The 16,867-nt window shown below is 41.2% G+C and overlaps 1 protein-coding gene across 24 annotated transcripts in view; it reads left to right on the forward strand.

The window, feature by feature from the left end:
• Nucleotides 1-16,867, forward strand: part of EPB41L2 (erythrocyte membrane protein band 4.1 like 2) — a 224,698-nt gene that overhangs the window by 184,178 nt on the left and 23,653 nt on the right. For 11 of the 24 annotated variants that reach the window (XM_069726020.1, XM_069726023.1, XM_069726026.1 and 8 more), the window contains 6 exons: nucleotides 3,793-3,948; nucleotides 10,532-10,585; nucleotides 10,768-11,301; nucleotides 12,370-12,492; nucleotides 14,105-14,203; nucleotides 16,183-16,263. In XM_069726020.1, the coding sequence (XP_069582121.1) occupies nucleotides 3,793-3,948; nucleotides 10,532-10,585; nucleotides 10,768-11,301; nucleotides 12,370-12,492; nucleotides 14,105-14,203; nucleotides 16,183-16,263 (1,047 nt within the window). The remainder of the gene's footprint in view (nucleotides 1-3,792; nucleotides 3,949-10,531; nucleotides 10,586-10,767; nucleotides 11,302-12,369; nucleotides 12,493-14,104; nucleotides 14,204-16,182; nucleotides 16,264-16,867) is intronic. The other 13 variants (XM_069726031.1, XM_069726029.1, XM_069726036.1 and 10 more) reach the window with 3 other exon arrangements.

Consider the following 16,867-nt stretch of genomic DNA (forward strand, 5'->3'; position numbering starts at 1 on the left):
TATGGTTTGTTTGTTTTTTGTAAAGCCCTGTGTTGTGTTGCCTAACTTCAGTAATTTTCTTTTCACTACTTAACAATGAGCACATTACAGGACACGTCAATGAAGAACTTGGGACGACCACAACAATTTTCCAAAATTACTTTGTTTACTTGTACTATTCTCTTCATTTAAAGTTGTATTAATCTGAAAGGGAATCTGTCACCCCCAAAATTGAAGGTGAGCTAAGCCCCCGATGTAACCTGAAAGATGAGAAAAAGAGGTTAGATTATACTCACCCAGGGGTGGTCCGGATCCAGGGCCTCCCATCTTCATAGGATGACATCCTCTTCTTGTCTTCACGCTGCGGCTCCGGCACAGGCGTACTTTGTCTGCCCTGTTGAGGGCAGAGCAAAGTACTGCAGTGCGCAGGTGCCGGGAAATGTCAAAGAGGCCCGGCCCCTGCGCACTGCAGTACTTTGCTCTGCCCTCAAGAGGGCAGACAAAGTACGCCGGAGCCGCAGCGTGAAGATAAGAAGAGGACGTCATGGTAAGAAGATGGGAGGCCCCGGACCGCGACGCCCATCGGACCGGACCGCGGCGGGACTGACCCTGGGTGAGTATAATCTAACCTCTTTTTCTCATCTTTCAGGATACATCGGGGGCTTATCTACAGCATTACAGAATGCTGTAGATAAGCCCCTGATGCCGGTGGGCTTAGCTCACCATTGATTTTGGGGTAACAGGTTCCCTTTAATTGCTTTGTTTTATTTGCAGACATGTTAATACTGTAATGAAACCATATTCTAACTGCAGGTATTTATAGGCGAGCAAAAGGGTAACAATGTTTTGAACTTTTCACTTTCAGGCTCCATATCTCACCAATCCAATACTGGTTTGAACGTGAAATTACAATCATTTGATAGACAATTAACTTGGCTATCTCCTGCATATATTTGACTTACAACTATTTAGCATGTGATTAGTTATGCAGATTCTTGTCATGTCACTGTATTGTTACTGTTTTGCTCCTAAAAATCTAAATTTTAATTATTATTTTGTGAGTATTTTGTAAATCCACCTTTTGCCTTCAACACTGCCTGAATCCTTCTGGGCATGCTCTCTATCAAATTCAAGCATGTCTCAACCAAAATCTAATCCCAAGTCTCTTCTACATGTTCTCAAAGTTGGTGTATACTGGTCGACTCATTTGGGTATGTATACAGCTTTTTCTTCAACTCTACCCCTAAGTGTTCGATTTGGATTGAAGTCTGGGGACTGTGAGGACCAATTCTTCATTGTCATTGAACCATTTCTTCGCCAATTTCGACGTATGCTAAGTGTTGTCCTGCTGGAACACGGTCGTCCATAGTACTTGAGTGTACAAAGTAACTCGTCTTGTAGGATACTCGCATATAGCTCAGCAATGAGACATCGATTCTGATCAAGTATCCAACACCTTTGACTGTGAAACAACCCCATACGATCAGACTTCCTTCAATGAACTTGATAGTTCCTTCAATTTCTCAATCCGTTAGCTCCTTTTTCCGTTGGCTCCTTTTTCCCTTAATTCTCCCAGACTCATTTGAACCTATGTGTGCCTAGTCTATTGACATTCGTGTCATCGCTCCAAATCAGTCATTTCAAATCTTAGACTGCCCACTTTTCGTACTTTTTTTTTGCAAACTGGAGTAAACGCTTCTTATGACTATTTTGAAATCGGGACCACCTTTTTTTGAGCCACCATTCCAGACTTGTGTAATGTGCGTTGCACGGTGCTTGCATCGACGTCTGTGATCTCACTATTACGAAGCATACGAACCACCTCCTCTGCCATGTTTTTCGCACCAGAACTGATAGACCTTGTGAAGAACTGACTTAATGATTCTGATATTTTTCCTGGATATCCACCTCTGCCTTTGAATGGATGGACATTTCGTATTCTTCCAACTGTCATGGCACTCACATGATGCAGATTGGCAATTTTCTTGGCTGAGAGACCACTACTGGTGAGCTGGATCAGTGTTCCCCTACTCCAGTCCTCAAGAGCCACCAACAGGTCATGTTTTCAGGATTTCCTTAGTATGGTACAGGTGATGGAATAATTGCCTGTGTAGGTGATGGAATTATCACCTCTTCAATACTAAGGAAATCCTGAAAAAACATGACCTGTTGGTGGCTCTTGAGGACTGGAGTTGGGGAACACTGAACTGGATGATGCTGTTTCTCTTTTCTTGGAAAATCTTCTTCATGGCTGCTCCTCGGTCGAACCAATGACCTTTAACTTGGGAAGCAACGGACAATGAACTATTAGGGAATGTGGGAACAGATTGCCCTTTGTAATATACAGGAAGAAAATGTTATTTCCTCCACCACCAGGAGCAAATCAAGTCAAATTTATGTATGAGATAGCCAAGATGATTGTCTATAAAACGATGGTAGTCTCATGATCAAAGTAGTAGTGGATGGTGAGACATGGAGCCTGAAACTCAGAAGTTCAAAAAATTGTTACTAGAGATGACGGAATAGCTTTGGATAAGTGCTTATCCAACTAGCTATAGCGTTTCCTGAATAGCTGCCTCCGTAACCTGGAGCGCTCCCGATAATCAGCTGTTCGGCACCACTGCTGCATGTGTCGCAACTGTGTGACAGTCACAACACATGCATCCACCACTGAAGGAGAGAAGGACAGCAATCTATCTTTCCAAGGCAGAGTTGTCTACATATGGCTGCCTGTTCCTTTCGGATGAGACTTTGTTCAGGCGTATTTCATTAGTCATGTTATAGGGCAAAATAAAGGTTCGGCACTGACCTATACAGTAGCTACCTCCAATGGGTTGCAGTTTTTTTTTTTTTCTGACTTCCGGAGACTACATGGCATACCACTTTTCCAATAGAGAAGTATCCAGACTGTAGAACTCACTGGTGCTGTAGAAGGCGGTTGTATCTGTCCGCACCCCTCAAGACTTGTATCAGAAAGTAAAAGGTGTAGAATTTTTTTTTTATGCCATTCCAGGATTTTTCTCAAAGATTATAAGGATTGTGCATTTAAAACAAATTATTGATTTAAATAATTTGTTCAAGTTAAACTTTTTTTTAAATTATTGGTATTTTTTTTTTTCGGTTTAAAAAAATCCTGAAAAACTGCATTTTTTTTTTTAGCTACTAAGCCTAATAATGGACTGACACTTCCTATCCTGTGGACATCACTTTTTTTTTAGTGTTAATCACTATCTTCACAGGCAGGAGTACGATGACCAGTAGAACCTGTAAATATACCACGCAGGATCCCACTTTTCCCCTTTGTGATGGTCAGAGTATTCGTTAGAAGGCTCTTCCGTATAAGTCAATGAACACCTCCAATCTATTTTTCTATAACCCATGTAATTATTGTAAAGAATATTAGCAGCAGATCAATTACAATGGCAGCCCCATGTATAAATGTATAGCATGTTGTGAGGGCTCCAGTTAGTTGATATTGGGCCGGTGAAGCTTCAGATTGGGCTTTCCAGCAGAAGCAGCCTTTAGGGACCATAGGGTTGTTGTTCTTATTACTGTTGCAAAGTACACAAATGGATTGCTTGTAGGATAAAATGTAAAGCCTCATTTTCAGACCATTAGGTGTGCAATGAAATCCTTTATTAATCAGGATTCTCTTTTTCCAGACTGTAGCTTCTAGCGTTATTCTCTCTTTGGTTTCACTGTCTATTGGGATCACTTTGTGGTACCTTCACAATAATTTTACTCCTGGTTAGTTTCTAATATTTCTATGTTTCTTTTCTTATCACTTTGCTCTCCACTTTCTAACTTGTCTAGAGCCTTGAAGAGGAGATAACATCCATTCTCTTTAGTAAAGACCGCTTTCCTACCTTGTCGTCGTCTTCTAACCACCGGACCACAGAGAACAGTGTTTTGAATGATAGTGTGCCCAGTGACACTTGTTGCGTTTCTCACTCTCCACCACTTTCTGAGGTGCACTTTCTTTTCTTTGTTCTGTGTGCTGTTTTTCACTGTTTTTCTAGTCCTTGCTGTGTTTATTGGATATTTGTTCAATGTGACAATGTCTGTATGATAACATGACCGTAGTACCACCATATTCCTCTTTGGAGAAAAATGTTTCCCTCCAGGTGTGAACTATAATGCCTTTCTGATATCTGCTTGTCTTATGTTTCTAAGTGGAGCTGTAGAGTTCTTACCTTGTCTTCAGAATGTGGAGGCTAAGCTGTATACGCCACAGTAGTGCAGTGTTGAATTTCTGGTTCGGTAACCACGAGAATTCGGCTACAAGCTGTAAATGGCTCATTTCCTACATACATACAGTACAGACCAAAAGTTTTGACACACCTTCTAATTTAAAGAAATTTCTGTATTTTCATGACTATGAAAATTGTAAATTCACACTGAAGGCATCAAAACTATGAATTAACACACGTGGAATTATATACTTAACAAAAATTGTGAAACGACTTAAAAAAATGTCTTATATTCTAGGTTCTTCAAAGTAGCCACCTTTTGCTTTGATGACTGCTTTGCACACTCTTGGCATTCTCTTGATGAGCTTCAAGAGGTAGTCACCAGGAATGGTTTTCACTTTACAGGTGTGCCCTGTCAGGTTTAATAACTGGGATTTCTTGCCTTATAAATTGGGCTGGGACCATCAGTTGTGTTGAGCAAAAGTCTGGTGGATACACAGCTGATAGTCCTACTGAATAGACTGTTACAATTAGTATTATGGCAAGAAAAATGCAGCCAAGTAAAGAAAAACGAGTGGCCATCATTACTTTAAGAAATGAAGGTCAGTCAGTCCGAAAAATTGGGAAAACTTTGAAAGCATCCCCAAGTGCAGTTGCAAAAACCATCAAGCGCTACAAAGAAACTGGCTCACATGAGGACTGCTCCAGGAAAGGAAGACCAAGAGTCACCTCTGCTTCTGAGGATAAGTTTATCCAAGTCACCAGCCACAGAAATCGCAGGTTAACAGCAGCTCAGATTAGAGATGAGGTCAATGCCACACACAATTCTAGCAGCAGACACATCTCTACAACAACTGTTAAGAGGAGGCTTTGTGCAGCAGGCCTTCATGGTGAAATAGCTGCTAGGAAACCACTGCTAAGGACAGGCAACAAGCAGAAGAGACTTGTTTGAGCTAAAGAACACAAGGAATGGACATTAGACCAGTGGAAATCTGTGCTTCGGTCTGATGAGTCCAAATTTGAGATCTTTGGTTCCAACCACCATGTCTTTGTGCGACGCAGAAAAGGTGAACAGATGGACTTTACATGCCTGGTTCCCACCGTGAAGCATGGAGGAGGTGTGATGGTGTGGGGGTGCTTGGCTGGTGACACTGTTGAAGATTTATTCAAAACTGAAGGCATACTGAACCAGCATGGCTACCACAGCATCTTGCAGCGGCATGCTATTCCATCCAGTTTGCGTTTAGTTGGACCATCGTTTATTTTTCAACAGGACAATGACCCCAAACACACCTCCAGGCTTTGTAAGGGCTATTTGACCAAGAAGGAGAGTGATGGGGTGCTATGCCAGATGACCTGGCCTCCACAGTCACCAGACCTGAACTCAATCGAGATGGTTTGGGGGGAGCTGGACCGCAGAGTGAAGGCAAAAGGGCCAACAAGTGCTAAGCATCTCTGGGAACTCCTTCAAGATTGTTGGAAGACCATTCCCGGTGACTACCTCTTGAAGCTCATTAAGAGAATGCCAAGAGAGTGCAAAGCAGTCGTCAAAGGGAAAGGTGGCTACTTTGAAGAACCTAGAATATAAGACATATTTTCAGTTGTTTCATACTTTTTTGTTAAGTATATAATTCCACATGTGTTAATTCATAGTTTAGATGCCTTCAGTGTGAATTTACAATTTTCATAGTCATGAAAATACAGAAAAAATATTTAAATGAGATGTGTCCAAACTTTTGGTCTGTACTGTACATACATACATACAAAATATACGGCTTACATTTACCATTTTAAAGAAAGGCAGTTATTTTTATTAAATTTACTATTGGCATTATTGATTATATTTTATTTGTACTTTGCAAAAAGCTTTTTTCAGGACCTTTAATAGGCTATGTATGTTTTGAGTATTAAGAGTATGACCTTCTGAACCTACATAGATCAGCAAAAAAGAGGTTTCATTGTTCATCTTAACAGCTGCAAAGCTTTGTACTTACGGTTGCATTGCCTGGTCCTTCAGCTCCATTCAGTAGAATAGTAGAGAAATGCAGTACTAGGTACAAACATACACAAACAGCGGCTAGCAAAAGTATTCAGCCTTTTGGCTTTTGACCTATTTTGTTACATTACAACATATGTATAAATGTTTTGGTAATCAGATTTGTGTGTGATGCGTCAGCACTAAACAGTCTAAGTTGGTGAAGTGAGAAAAATATAGGCATACATTAAATTTATTGGATCAAATAACTAAAACTTTGCATGTGCATATGTATTCACCCCAAATTTCTGATGCAAGCAATTATATTCATAAGACACATGCTTAGTAAAAGAAAGTCTACCTGTGTGCAATCATGTAACATGGTCTGTCAGTATATTCACACCTTTTCTCATAGGTTACAGGGGCTGCCACACCATTAAGCAAGAGGTACCACTAACCAAACAACACCATGAAGGCCAAGGAGATCTCCACACAAGTCAGGGACAAAGTTGTTGAGAAGTACAAGTCAGGGTTGGGTTATAAAAAATATATAAGTAAATGAATAATAATAAAAAAAAAATATCAATCTCTGATGATTCGCGAGAGCACAATCAAATCCATTATCTTCAAACGGAAAAACATGGTACCACAATAGAGTACCAGTATCTGTCCATATGACCACAATAAACCATACACTCCATTTAGGTGGCCTTTATTGAAGATTGGGCAGAAAAAAGCCTCTACTTACACAAATTGTAAGTCTCAGTTTTAGTATGTCAAAAAACATGACTTCCAAATTGTATGCAGGAATGTGCTGTGTTCAGATGAGACCAACATTTTACTTTTTGGTCACCACAGTAAATTCTGTGTCTGGCGCCAAACCAACACATCTCCACACTCCAAGAACACCATCCCCACAGTGAAACATGGTGGTGGCACATCATGCTGTGGGGTTGTTCTTCGGCATCAGAGACGGAGAAAATGTTCCTAGTTGAAGGGCAGATGGATGGTGTGAAATACAGGGGTATTCTTGAGCAAAACCTGTTTCTGTCAGTGATTTGAGCCTCGGACAGAGTTTCACCTTCCAACATGACAACCCATAACATACTGTTAAATTCAACCTTCAAGTTGTTTTTAGGGGAAACTTGTACATTTTGTGGAGCACTTAGTCACAAAGCCCAGACCTTAATCCAAATGAGAATCTGTGGTCAGACTTGTAGATTGCTGTTCACCAGAGGAAACCATCTAACTTAAAGGAGCTGGAGCAGTTTTACCTTGAGGAATGGGCAAAAATCCCAGTGGCAAGATGTAGAAAGCTCATCGAGACTTATCCAAAGTGACTTGCAGCTGTAATTGCCATAAAAGTAGACTTTACAAAGTACTGCTTTTAGGGGTGAATAGATATGCACACTGAAGTTTTCAGCTATTTTGTTATATTTGTTGCTTTCTTCACAATAGAAAGAAAACCAAATGTTCACAGTTGTAGGCATGTTCTTTACCTGAACTGATACACACTTTAAAAAAGAGAAAATCCAGGTTGTGAGGTAGCAAAACATGAAAAATGCAAAGGGGGTGAAAACTTTCGCAAGCCTCAGTATGCACAGTTCTGTATCTATTTAAACAATTAAAGGGGTATTCCCGTTTCCAAGATCCTATTGCAATATGTAGTACTTGTAATAATATTAGCAAATATTTCCTATAAGAAATGTAGTATAGTTCTTTTGATTCGCTATGTTTCTTACCCCCTGTGCAGGGCATTGCAGTAGCTTAGGTATCCATGGTTATGACCATGCATATGGTGACGGTTGTTACTGGTCGTAACCATGGATACCTAGGCTACTACAGTGCCCTGCACAGGGGGTAAGCGACATAGCGAATCAGAAGAACTATACTATATTTCTAATTGGAGGTATTTGTTAATATTACTCCTTCTATGCATTGAGATAGGCTCTTGGAAATGGAAATACCCCTTTAATAGAATATTATGGCTACCTTGCTCTGCTGACCAGTGTGGGCTGCACGCCACTGACTAAACAACACTTCTCTATCCTATGAATCCTGTCATAAAGATGGACCATCACTGTTTAAGAGAATTGGCCACTTTCTCTTGTTAATGCAGCTTTCCTCACACGATAATCAGCAATTACATCCTTACAATGGCTCCAGGTGGAGGAGCTTGTGACCAGCCCTGTCCAATAGGAAAGCAGTTTCCCCTATGAATAGAGATGGGTGAACCTGAACAGTAAAGTTTGGCGTCCATACTGAGCACCTACTGTTTGGGCATGGACACTGATCATGAACTTCACTAGGAAGTCCGTGCTACTGTTCGGGCTCGGCCACACGAACACCGGGTGTTAGTTGCACTGTCATATGCATGCAGTGAAATCATCACCGCCGGTCAGACAGCCGCAGATCCCAGGCTGTTAAATGACAGCGAGAGCTCATAGCGGTGATTTGGAGGTAAAAGCTTAACTCCAGTAATTGGTGTCAACTGAGTCTTCCGCTCCCATCAGCTGACGCCCAGTGCTGCTAATAGCGGGGAGAGCAGGAGCGGCTGATGGGTGTATTCATCAACCAGCTCCTGCGCTGTAAATTAATAATTGAAAAATGAATCCAGCCAGGCAAAACTCACAGCTGGAAGCTGCAACCCTCAGCTGTCCGCTTCAGCAAGGCTGGTTATCTAGAATAGAAGGGTCCCCACACCATATTTTTTAATTATTGAAATACAATATGTATTAAAAAAAACCCGATGTGGTCCCCCTCATTTTTGACAACCAGCCAGGCTAAAGCAGACAGCTGGGGGCTGGTACCATCCTGGTAAGGGGCCATGAATAGAAGCCCGCAGCCGCCCAGAAAAGGCGCATCGATTAGATTTGGCAATTCTGGCGCTTTTCCTGGATGAGGAGTTTTACAGTTGGAGGAGACAGATTAGCTGATCTAGTCACATGCTCCTCCACCAGCATCCTTTGTATGGACAAGTTCTGGTCATTTTGTGAGGAAAGATGCAGTAATAAAAGAAATTGTCCAACCCTCATGCATTTAGATTGGTGGGGGTCTGTGTACTGAGACCCCCACTGGTCGCTCGGAACACTGTCGTTGAGTACAGGCTCCATAGACTTTCTGCTGAGGCCATACACAGCTCATGCAGAATGAGAGCGTTCCTGGGGTCTCAGAAACTGAATCCCAACCGGTGTAAGGCAATTATGAAGGACTGCTATGCCCTGAAATAGTCATTGTCTCAGGAACCACTTTTCAAGGTGTTCAGGAATAGAATTAAGTCAAACATTTTTTTTTTCTCTGATAACAGCACTAACTTTCTCCTTGAGTTTGATATTACTGAATAGAGCTGCGGCCCTAATGCCAAGGACATCCTAGTCGCAATGGGGATTTTGTTTCTGGGTAAAAATAAAATAATAAAAGGAATAGATATAAGGTAAATTAAAGGGGTTGTGTCTTTCACTCTTTTGTTTTAAAACCAGGCACGGGTGGGAAAAAAAATGGTTCCCTTGCTGGTCTCCTTGCTTCCTCTTCCTGCAGACAGTCACTGGCCACAGCGGTGATATCCTGTCCCCACATTTATGCTGTTTTGTATCAGTATGTGCACCTATGCCAAACAAAATTGGCGAAAATGACTATAAAATCCATAATAATTTCTTACATTTAAATATAGGCATACATACGTTCACTTGATAAAATGTCCACAGTAGGTGTTTGTAAAGTGACTGCAGGTTTTAGAAATAAAGCTGTTTTTGATAAGGCGTTATCGGCTCGTGTGCTATCCAAGTGACTTGCAGCATGTCTCATGGCTGTTAGACAGCCACAACGCACGCAGGGATTGCCTAACCTGTAATTACTGGCATCCAAAAGGACTACAGCAGGGGTGTCAAACTGCATTCCTCGAGGGCTGCAAACAGGTCATGTTTTCAGGATTTCCTTGTACTGCACAGGTAATAAATTAATCACCTACACAAATAATGAGTTGGTGATTAAATTATCACCTGTGCAGTACAAGGAAATCCTGAAAACATGACCTGTTTGCAGTCCTTGAGGAATGCAGTTTGACACCTCTGGACTACAGTGTCCTAATCCTGGACAACCCCTTTAAAAAAAACCTTAAACTCCTAAAACTATGGACTGATATGATTTGGGGAGCTTGATATAAATGTGTACCGTGCCGTTATACCTCTTCATGTAGGCCAGGCATGGTATGTTATCTACAGGTTCAGCGCTGGGGATATTCTTGGTTTTGTGTTTTTTATGTTTTTGTGCTTGTTTTATCACATGTTCAATGTCCTTTTTCTGTTGGTGAAATATTTCCCTGAAATAATTTTGATGTCGTTGTGTATATGTATTGATTGTGTCCTTTATATGTACTTGTGTCCCACAGAAACTTTTACCCAGAACAAGAGGGATGCGCACCGGCCTGAGTGATGCCCTTGAGGTGCTCAGATTGTACTATAAGTACCAATATGTTCATCTTAATCACCATCACATTTTCCCACTTTTTAGTTGATGTCATCACTTTTTTTTTTTTGTCTTCCATGAAATTCAGCATCTTAATTTTAGTTTTAATTTGTTTTATTTATTCATATGCTTTTATTTTCCTCATCCATTTCCATATAGAACTCAGATGAGATACAGAACGTAGTGGAAGAGAAAAATCAGGCAGATTCTGAGTACACAAATGCACCTATCAAGGAAAACCTGACCGCTGGAATAAATGGCGATATTGGACACCACGATGATGTGATTGATGAGCTGGTAGAAGTGAAAGCTTTGGCTAAAACTGACACCCAGTCAGTATCTTCTTCTGATAGCAGTAGCGAGAGTGAGAATGAAGAGGTAGAATATAAGGCTGAAGGGAGAGCTTCTGAGCACGTTATACCAGAAGAGCCTGAAGAAGGTGCCGAAGGCGTGAAGGACGTCCAACCCGAGGAGGAGTCTCAGACCGACAAAGACCGTACTGTGACTGTGACCGTGACTGAGATCCAAGAAAAGACGGAAGTCATAGCCCAGGAAATTACCCTTAGTACCTTTGAAAGTGAGGAGAAAGTTGAAGAAAAACATGAAATTCTCATGGAAGAGCAAAGTAAAATTAATGGCGATGTTTCTCACGTCGATGTTGATGCTTCTGCCCAAATTATTTGTTGTTCTGAGGTAAATGGGTCCAACAGAATGGAAGTTTCCGTATGCACCGGTCATTCTGTTACAGTGGATGTTACCGCTGAGCTTTTATCAAATCTTAAGGAGGTTTTGGTGTCTTCTATCAAAAAGGCAAACCAGTGGCTTTGGCTTCTTTCTCTTTCCAGATGTTGCTCTTCTTTCCACTGCCATTTATTCAGTATACCGCCATATTTTCATTTCCATATTTAATTGCACCATAATTTTCCATCTTACATGTTTCTTATACCTTTTGGATCTTGGTTTGTCTTTTCCATATGTGCTGTATTTGTGGTCCTGTGAATACGCTTCCTTTAGCTCGGTGCATGTACCTAATAACTACTAATTATGTGGCTGCTTAGATTTCCCTTTGGTCTGTATCACAACCAATTTTTTACTCTTGTCACTCTAATACTGTTATCTGTTTGAGATCACTAAATTCTTTCAATCACACAAATATAGAGATGACTTTAGTGGAGGCGGACTTGTAAGACCTCACAATTGTCTTGGGATTAGAAAGAAATATTTAAAGGGAATCTCTAGCCCAAAGTTTTGCTACCTCATCTATGAGCAGCATGATGTAGGGGCAGATTCCAGCTATGTGTCACTTACTGGGCTGCTCGCTGCAGGTTTGATAGTCACCTTTTTGTGCTGAAGATATAGCGGTTCTGTGAATGCTGAGCTCTAATATAGCCCCGCCCCACCACTGATTGGCTGCATTCTGCCCATTTACATTGCCAATCAGTGGTTGGGCGGGGTTATACAGAGCTCGTGAATATGCAGGACTACGTGGCAGCAAGATTACTAGTCCTTTAATAATCTCCCGCTGATAAAACTGACTTTATCAAAACCACAGCAGGCAGCTTAATAAATGACACATCCCTTGATCTCAGTTTTTACATTATGCTGCTTTGAGACTAGGGGACAGATTCCCTTTAATAATGGTGGTGGTTTTACCCTTTAATTTTGTCTGGCAGACCTGGCTAGAGGAGATTACCTGGAATTGTTTTTTACAGAATTGTCATTTTTTTTTGTGTAAGAATTTCTGTGCTTGTTTCTCTCTAGCCTCCAGTGGTGAAAACAGAGATGGTCACCATTTCTGATGCCACACAGAGGACTGAAATATCAACAAAAGAAGTCCCAATAGTTCAGACTGAGACAAAAACCATTACCTTCGAATCTGCTCAGGTAGACTCTTTGTGGGCTTGTTGTGGGCGTTCACCGCTCTCTACCCAGGTCGTGTGGCGCCGTCCATTGTAATGCCAATATCTTTACTCGCGGAAACCTGTGGATCTCTGAAGACAACACAACGGCTTTCTTTTACTAATCTCTTTCCCAAAAAAGAGAGAACGCATTACCTCTTTACCCTTATGGAAATGCTCGTATGCTGGGGGAATAACTTGTTTTATCTTTGTGCCATAAATCTTCCGTTCTGACAGCCCCCGAGGAACTTGTAACACGGAAACTTCCATTTTCTGTCTGTAGTTTAGTGATGCGGAGGACTTCACTATTTCGGGAGGCAAACTGCTTCTTGAATAGTGTGATGCAGCATAAAAATAAAGACCACTGTATGCACGGTACACCTGGCACGGGGGGATCCACCATGAATAGCTTGATTATTTTTAAGATAAGACTATTGTTGCATTTATTACCATGATTTAAGGAAAATTAATAGTCCTAAAAATAAAAAGGCTGCTTAAAAAAAGCATATATTGGCTACTATGTGCCAAAGTTGCAGCTCAGGGCAGACGTCCGCTATGTATTATTAATAATGCAGACATAATAAATGACATTCAGTATATAGGACAGGACATGTGGTTGCTTAGGAACAACGAATATGTTTTATGTTAATGGCCATAGAGGCAGTGAATGCTACCGCCTCGCCTATGGTTTATATTTAGTATTCTGACTCGAATGAAATGATTGTAGGAGCCGTCTCCCGATTTTCTTCACTGCTCTTTTTTGTTCCTGTGATCTCCGCCCGAGCAGAAAGGGATGGCGCTTACCTATTCTGTCACTTGCTACTGAGCCTGTGATTGGCTGCAGCAGTCATGTGACTGAAAAGACTTGATGGAGACCTTCGGAGCAGCTTGTGTTGAAGAGGTGCAGGTTTTATTATTTATTTTCTTATAACATTTCCCGCCAGTTTGAACAACTGGACATCTAAGGCTACTTTCACACTAGCGTTTTCTGCAATCCGTCACAATGCGTCATTTTGCAGAAAAAACGCATCCTGCAAAAGTGCTTGCAGGATGCGGTTTTTCCCCATAGACTTGTATTGACGACGCATTTGCGACGGATTGCCACATGTCGCATCCGTCGAGCGACGGATGCGTCGTGCTTTTGCGGACCGTCGGGAGCAGAAAACGCTACATGTAACGTTTTTTGCTCCTGACGGACCGCTTTTTCCGACCGCGCTTGCGCGGCCGGAACTCCGCCCCCACCTCCCCGCACCTTACAATGGGGCAGCGGATGCGCCGGAGAAATGCATCCGCTGCCTCCATTGTGCAATGCGTTAAACGCATCGGAATCTCTCCCCGACGCATTGCGACGGGGAGATTCCGACGCTAGTGTGAAAGTAGCCTAACCCATCAGGAATAAGCTCCTAATCTCCCAATGGAATTTAGACTTAAAACCACAAAATTATCGTCTTCCTTCATCTGCTACTGTTCGGGATTGTCTATAGATTCATTCATTCAAAATGTCCGCATCCTTTCCAACGTGGACCAGGAAATACTTTCCAATTTTGAAAACTATTTGCTAACCTCCCTTTTTTTTTTTCTTTTTCCTCCTGATGAAGCTGGATGGTGGTGGAGACAGTGAGCCAGGGATTTTACTGAGTGCTCAGACAATCACATCCGACTCGGTTCTAACCACTACGACGACACACATCACCAAGGTAAAATCACTAGTTCTACTGCTCTATGATCTGTTACTATCGGAATATCAAACTCAAATACAGAGGGACAAAATTAATAACTTGGACAGTCACGTTCCAACCCTGATATTTATAAATAAAAAAAGTCTACAATTGAGGACGTTTTAACTTATCAAATATACAGTAACGATGAACCTTCGCTTTTATTGTAGTACGTTAAAATTATTTTATGGGTTAATTGAAATGACTATCCTAATTTGCCATAAATAGATTAGTTTATTTGATTTATGTGTATAATCTAATCTTTTTATGGCAAATTTTATTAATTAACCCATAAAATAACTTTTTTAATGTAGTAGAATAAAGCGAAGTTTTATTGACCAGCTAAAGAGGGGTCATTTCTTTGCCCCTTTGGGCCTTTTCGGATTAGACAGCATACCCTTCCCAGGTCATTCATCATCTCGATTTGGGGTTATATAAAATCGCAACACAAGCACGCCAGCTCAGTGGCATACCTGTGCCCACCTTGTGGAGGAGATGGCGGATAGTAGGTGCTATGTGCATCATGATGTATGGGAGAGCACAAGGGGAGAAAAGGAGGGAGCTTCCATCTAAAGTCAATGCCGGTCAAGAAGTGCGTCCTAGCTAAGGAGTGTGTTACTGCGGGGCCTGTTATAAACAACCTTGTAATAACCAGGTTTCGTACCAGAGCGGATATGCAGGATTTGTAGTATGGGCATGAGCGATCTACCAGCACGCCAGCTCCTGTAGACACCATTTATCACGGGCTAAATATAATTATACTGTGGGCCAGATTTGGCCCTCGGGCCTGAGTTTAATTATTATCCTGTAGATAAAGCTTCTCAGTAAGTGTAGGGTCACACAACCGTTTTTTCCACATTCAGGAAAAACAAGCCGATATATTATGATTAGGAATTGATCAGAGTGGCAACAATTTTTCTTGATCTTGGAGAAAAGTTTCTGCACCACCTCCATTCTGTCAGTCCATGAAAATCGGATCACACTCTGATGCGGTCTGATATTTTTTTTTTTCTCGATGACCCTTAGAGTTGCATTGCCAATTTTGAACTGACACTCAGATCAAAATGTCTGATTGTTTCTGTGGACCTCTCGGTCTGGGGAAAAACATTGAACATGTGCACAGCCACATAGAATGTCACAGGTACGAGTGCTATCCATGAAAACCAAGAATGAGAAAATAGTGTGCATGAGCCTTAAACTAAGTTCCCACATTGCGAAAAATCTACTCTGTGGATTTGTTTATAAATCTTCAATGAAATCCACAAGTAACACATGCGGATTGTGTTGAGGATTTTTGTGTGGGTTTCTCACTTCTCCATCTACTTAGCACTGAATAGGGTAAAATCTGCATAATAATGAGCATGCTTCAAATTTGAAATTCCCACCATGCTTTCAGTTAGGTGCTGATTTTTATATTTTTTTTATGCAACGTATGACTGGAGTTTTGAGAAACCCATTTACTTTGATGTACTTGAATTACTTGTAATCCTAGCTACTATGGGAGGCTTGGGCTGTGGGATCACTGGAGCTTGTCAATTCGGGTCCATCCTGGGCTATGTGGATCAGGGGTCTTCTCTGTCCTCAGCACCAATATGGTGACTCTGAGCCAGCTGCTGGGAGACACTAAGTTGATGGAGGATGGGGTGTCCTTGGTCAAAAATAAATAAATTCCCATAATGGATGAAAAAAAGCACTTAATAGATATATTGAATTAAAATAGCTGAATTTTCGGTGAGGATTCCGCAAAGTGTGAACTTGGCCTAGCTATTACATTTCAGATGTGCCTACCTCTACCATACATTACCATAGTCACCGCACATGCTCTATATGTGGATTTGGCAGACCACGTTACATATCAATTAGTTTGATCTCAAATGTTGTTTGTAGAAACCGGCATATTTTATTGTTTTGTGTGTATTGCTGCTATGACACCCATGCTATATTTGTTTAATTTGAAGACTGGAAAAGGTGGGATATCGGAAACAAGAATTGAAAAGCGCATTGTTATCAGTGGAGATGCAGACATTGACCATGATGAGGTAAGGGAAGTGTTGAATAAACTAGTAAACTATTCCGAAAGCTAGGTTTATGTAATTACACATACTTGTTTCGGGGTCCTGATGATCAATAGATCTCGTTCCCATGAGTTGACCTTTTTCATGATTACGAATGGAACCTGTTCTATTTAAACTAGCAAATAAATGGATACAGTTTGGAAAAAAGATTTGGCACCATGAATGCGATTTGTGATGCAAATTTTTTTTTCTGGGACATAAAACTGGTTGCTTGTTTCCCCACACCACAGCAGCACGCAATCCCTTCTCCTTTTGGAACAAAGTAGAAGTATAGCTAATGTGATTGTTCGAGATTAAAGCATTCTTCCCAAAATAAATTTTTCACTGTCCAATAGTTGCAGTACTTTCTACAAACGTTGCATGACTTTCGTGAATATAAAAAACTTGGCAATATATGTGATCAGATAATCTTACTTCTTTCTCCACTTATGAGCCACTTCTTTCCAAGCCTCCTGAATTGGAGGGAAAAAAGTCTGGACTGTTTTTTTTATGAGCTATACGAGTCCTTACTTACCCAGAAATGTTCCTAAATTGTGACTCTGATGCTACTTTGTGGTTCTCTTCTTAG

The sequence above is a fragment of the Ranitomeya imitator genome, chromosome 5 (genome assembly GCF_032444005.1).
Source record: "Ranitomeya imitator isolate aRanImi1 chromosome 5, aRanImi1.pri, whole genome shotgun sequence".
NCBI classification, from domain to species: Eukaryota; Metazoa; Chordata; class Amphibia; order Anura; family Dendrobatidae; genus Ranitomeya; species Ranitomeya imitator.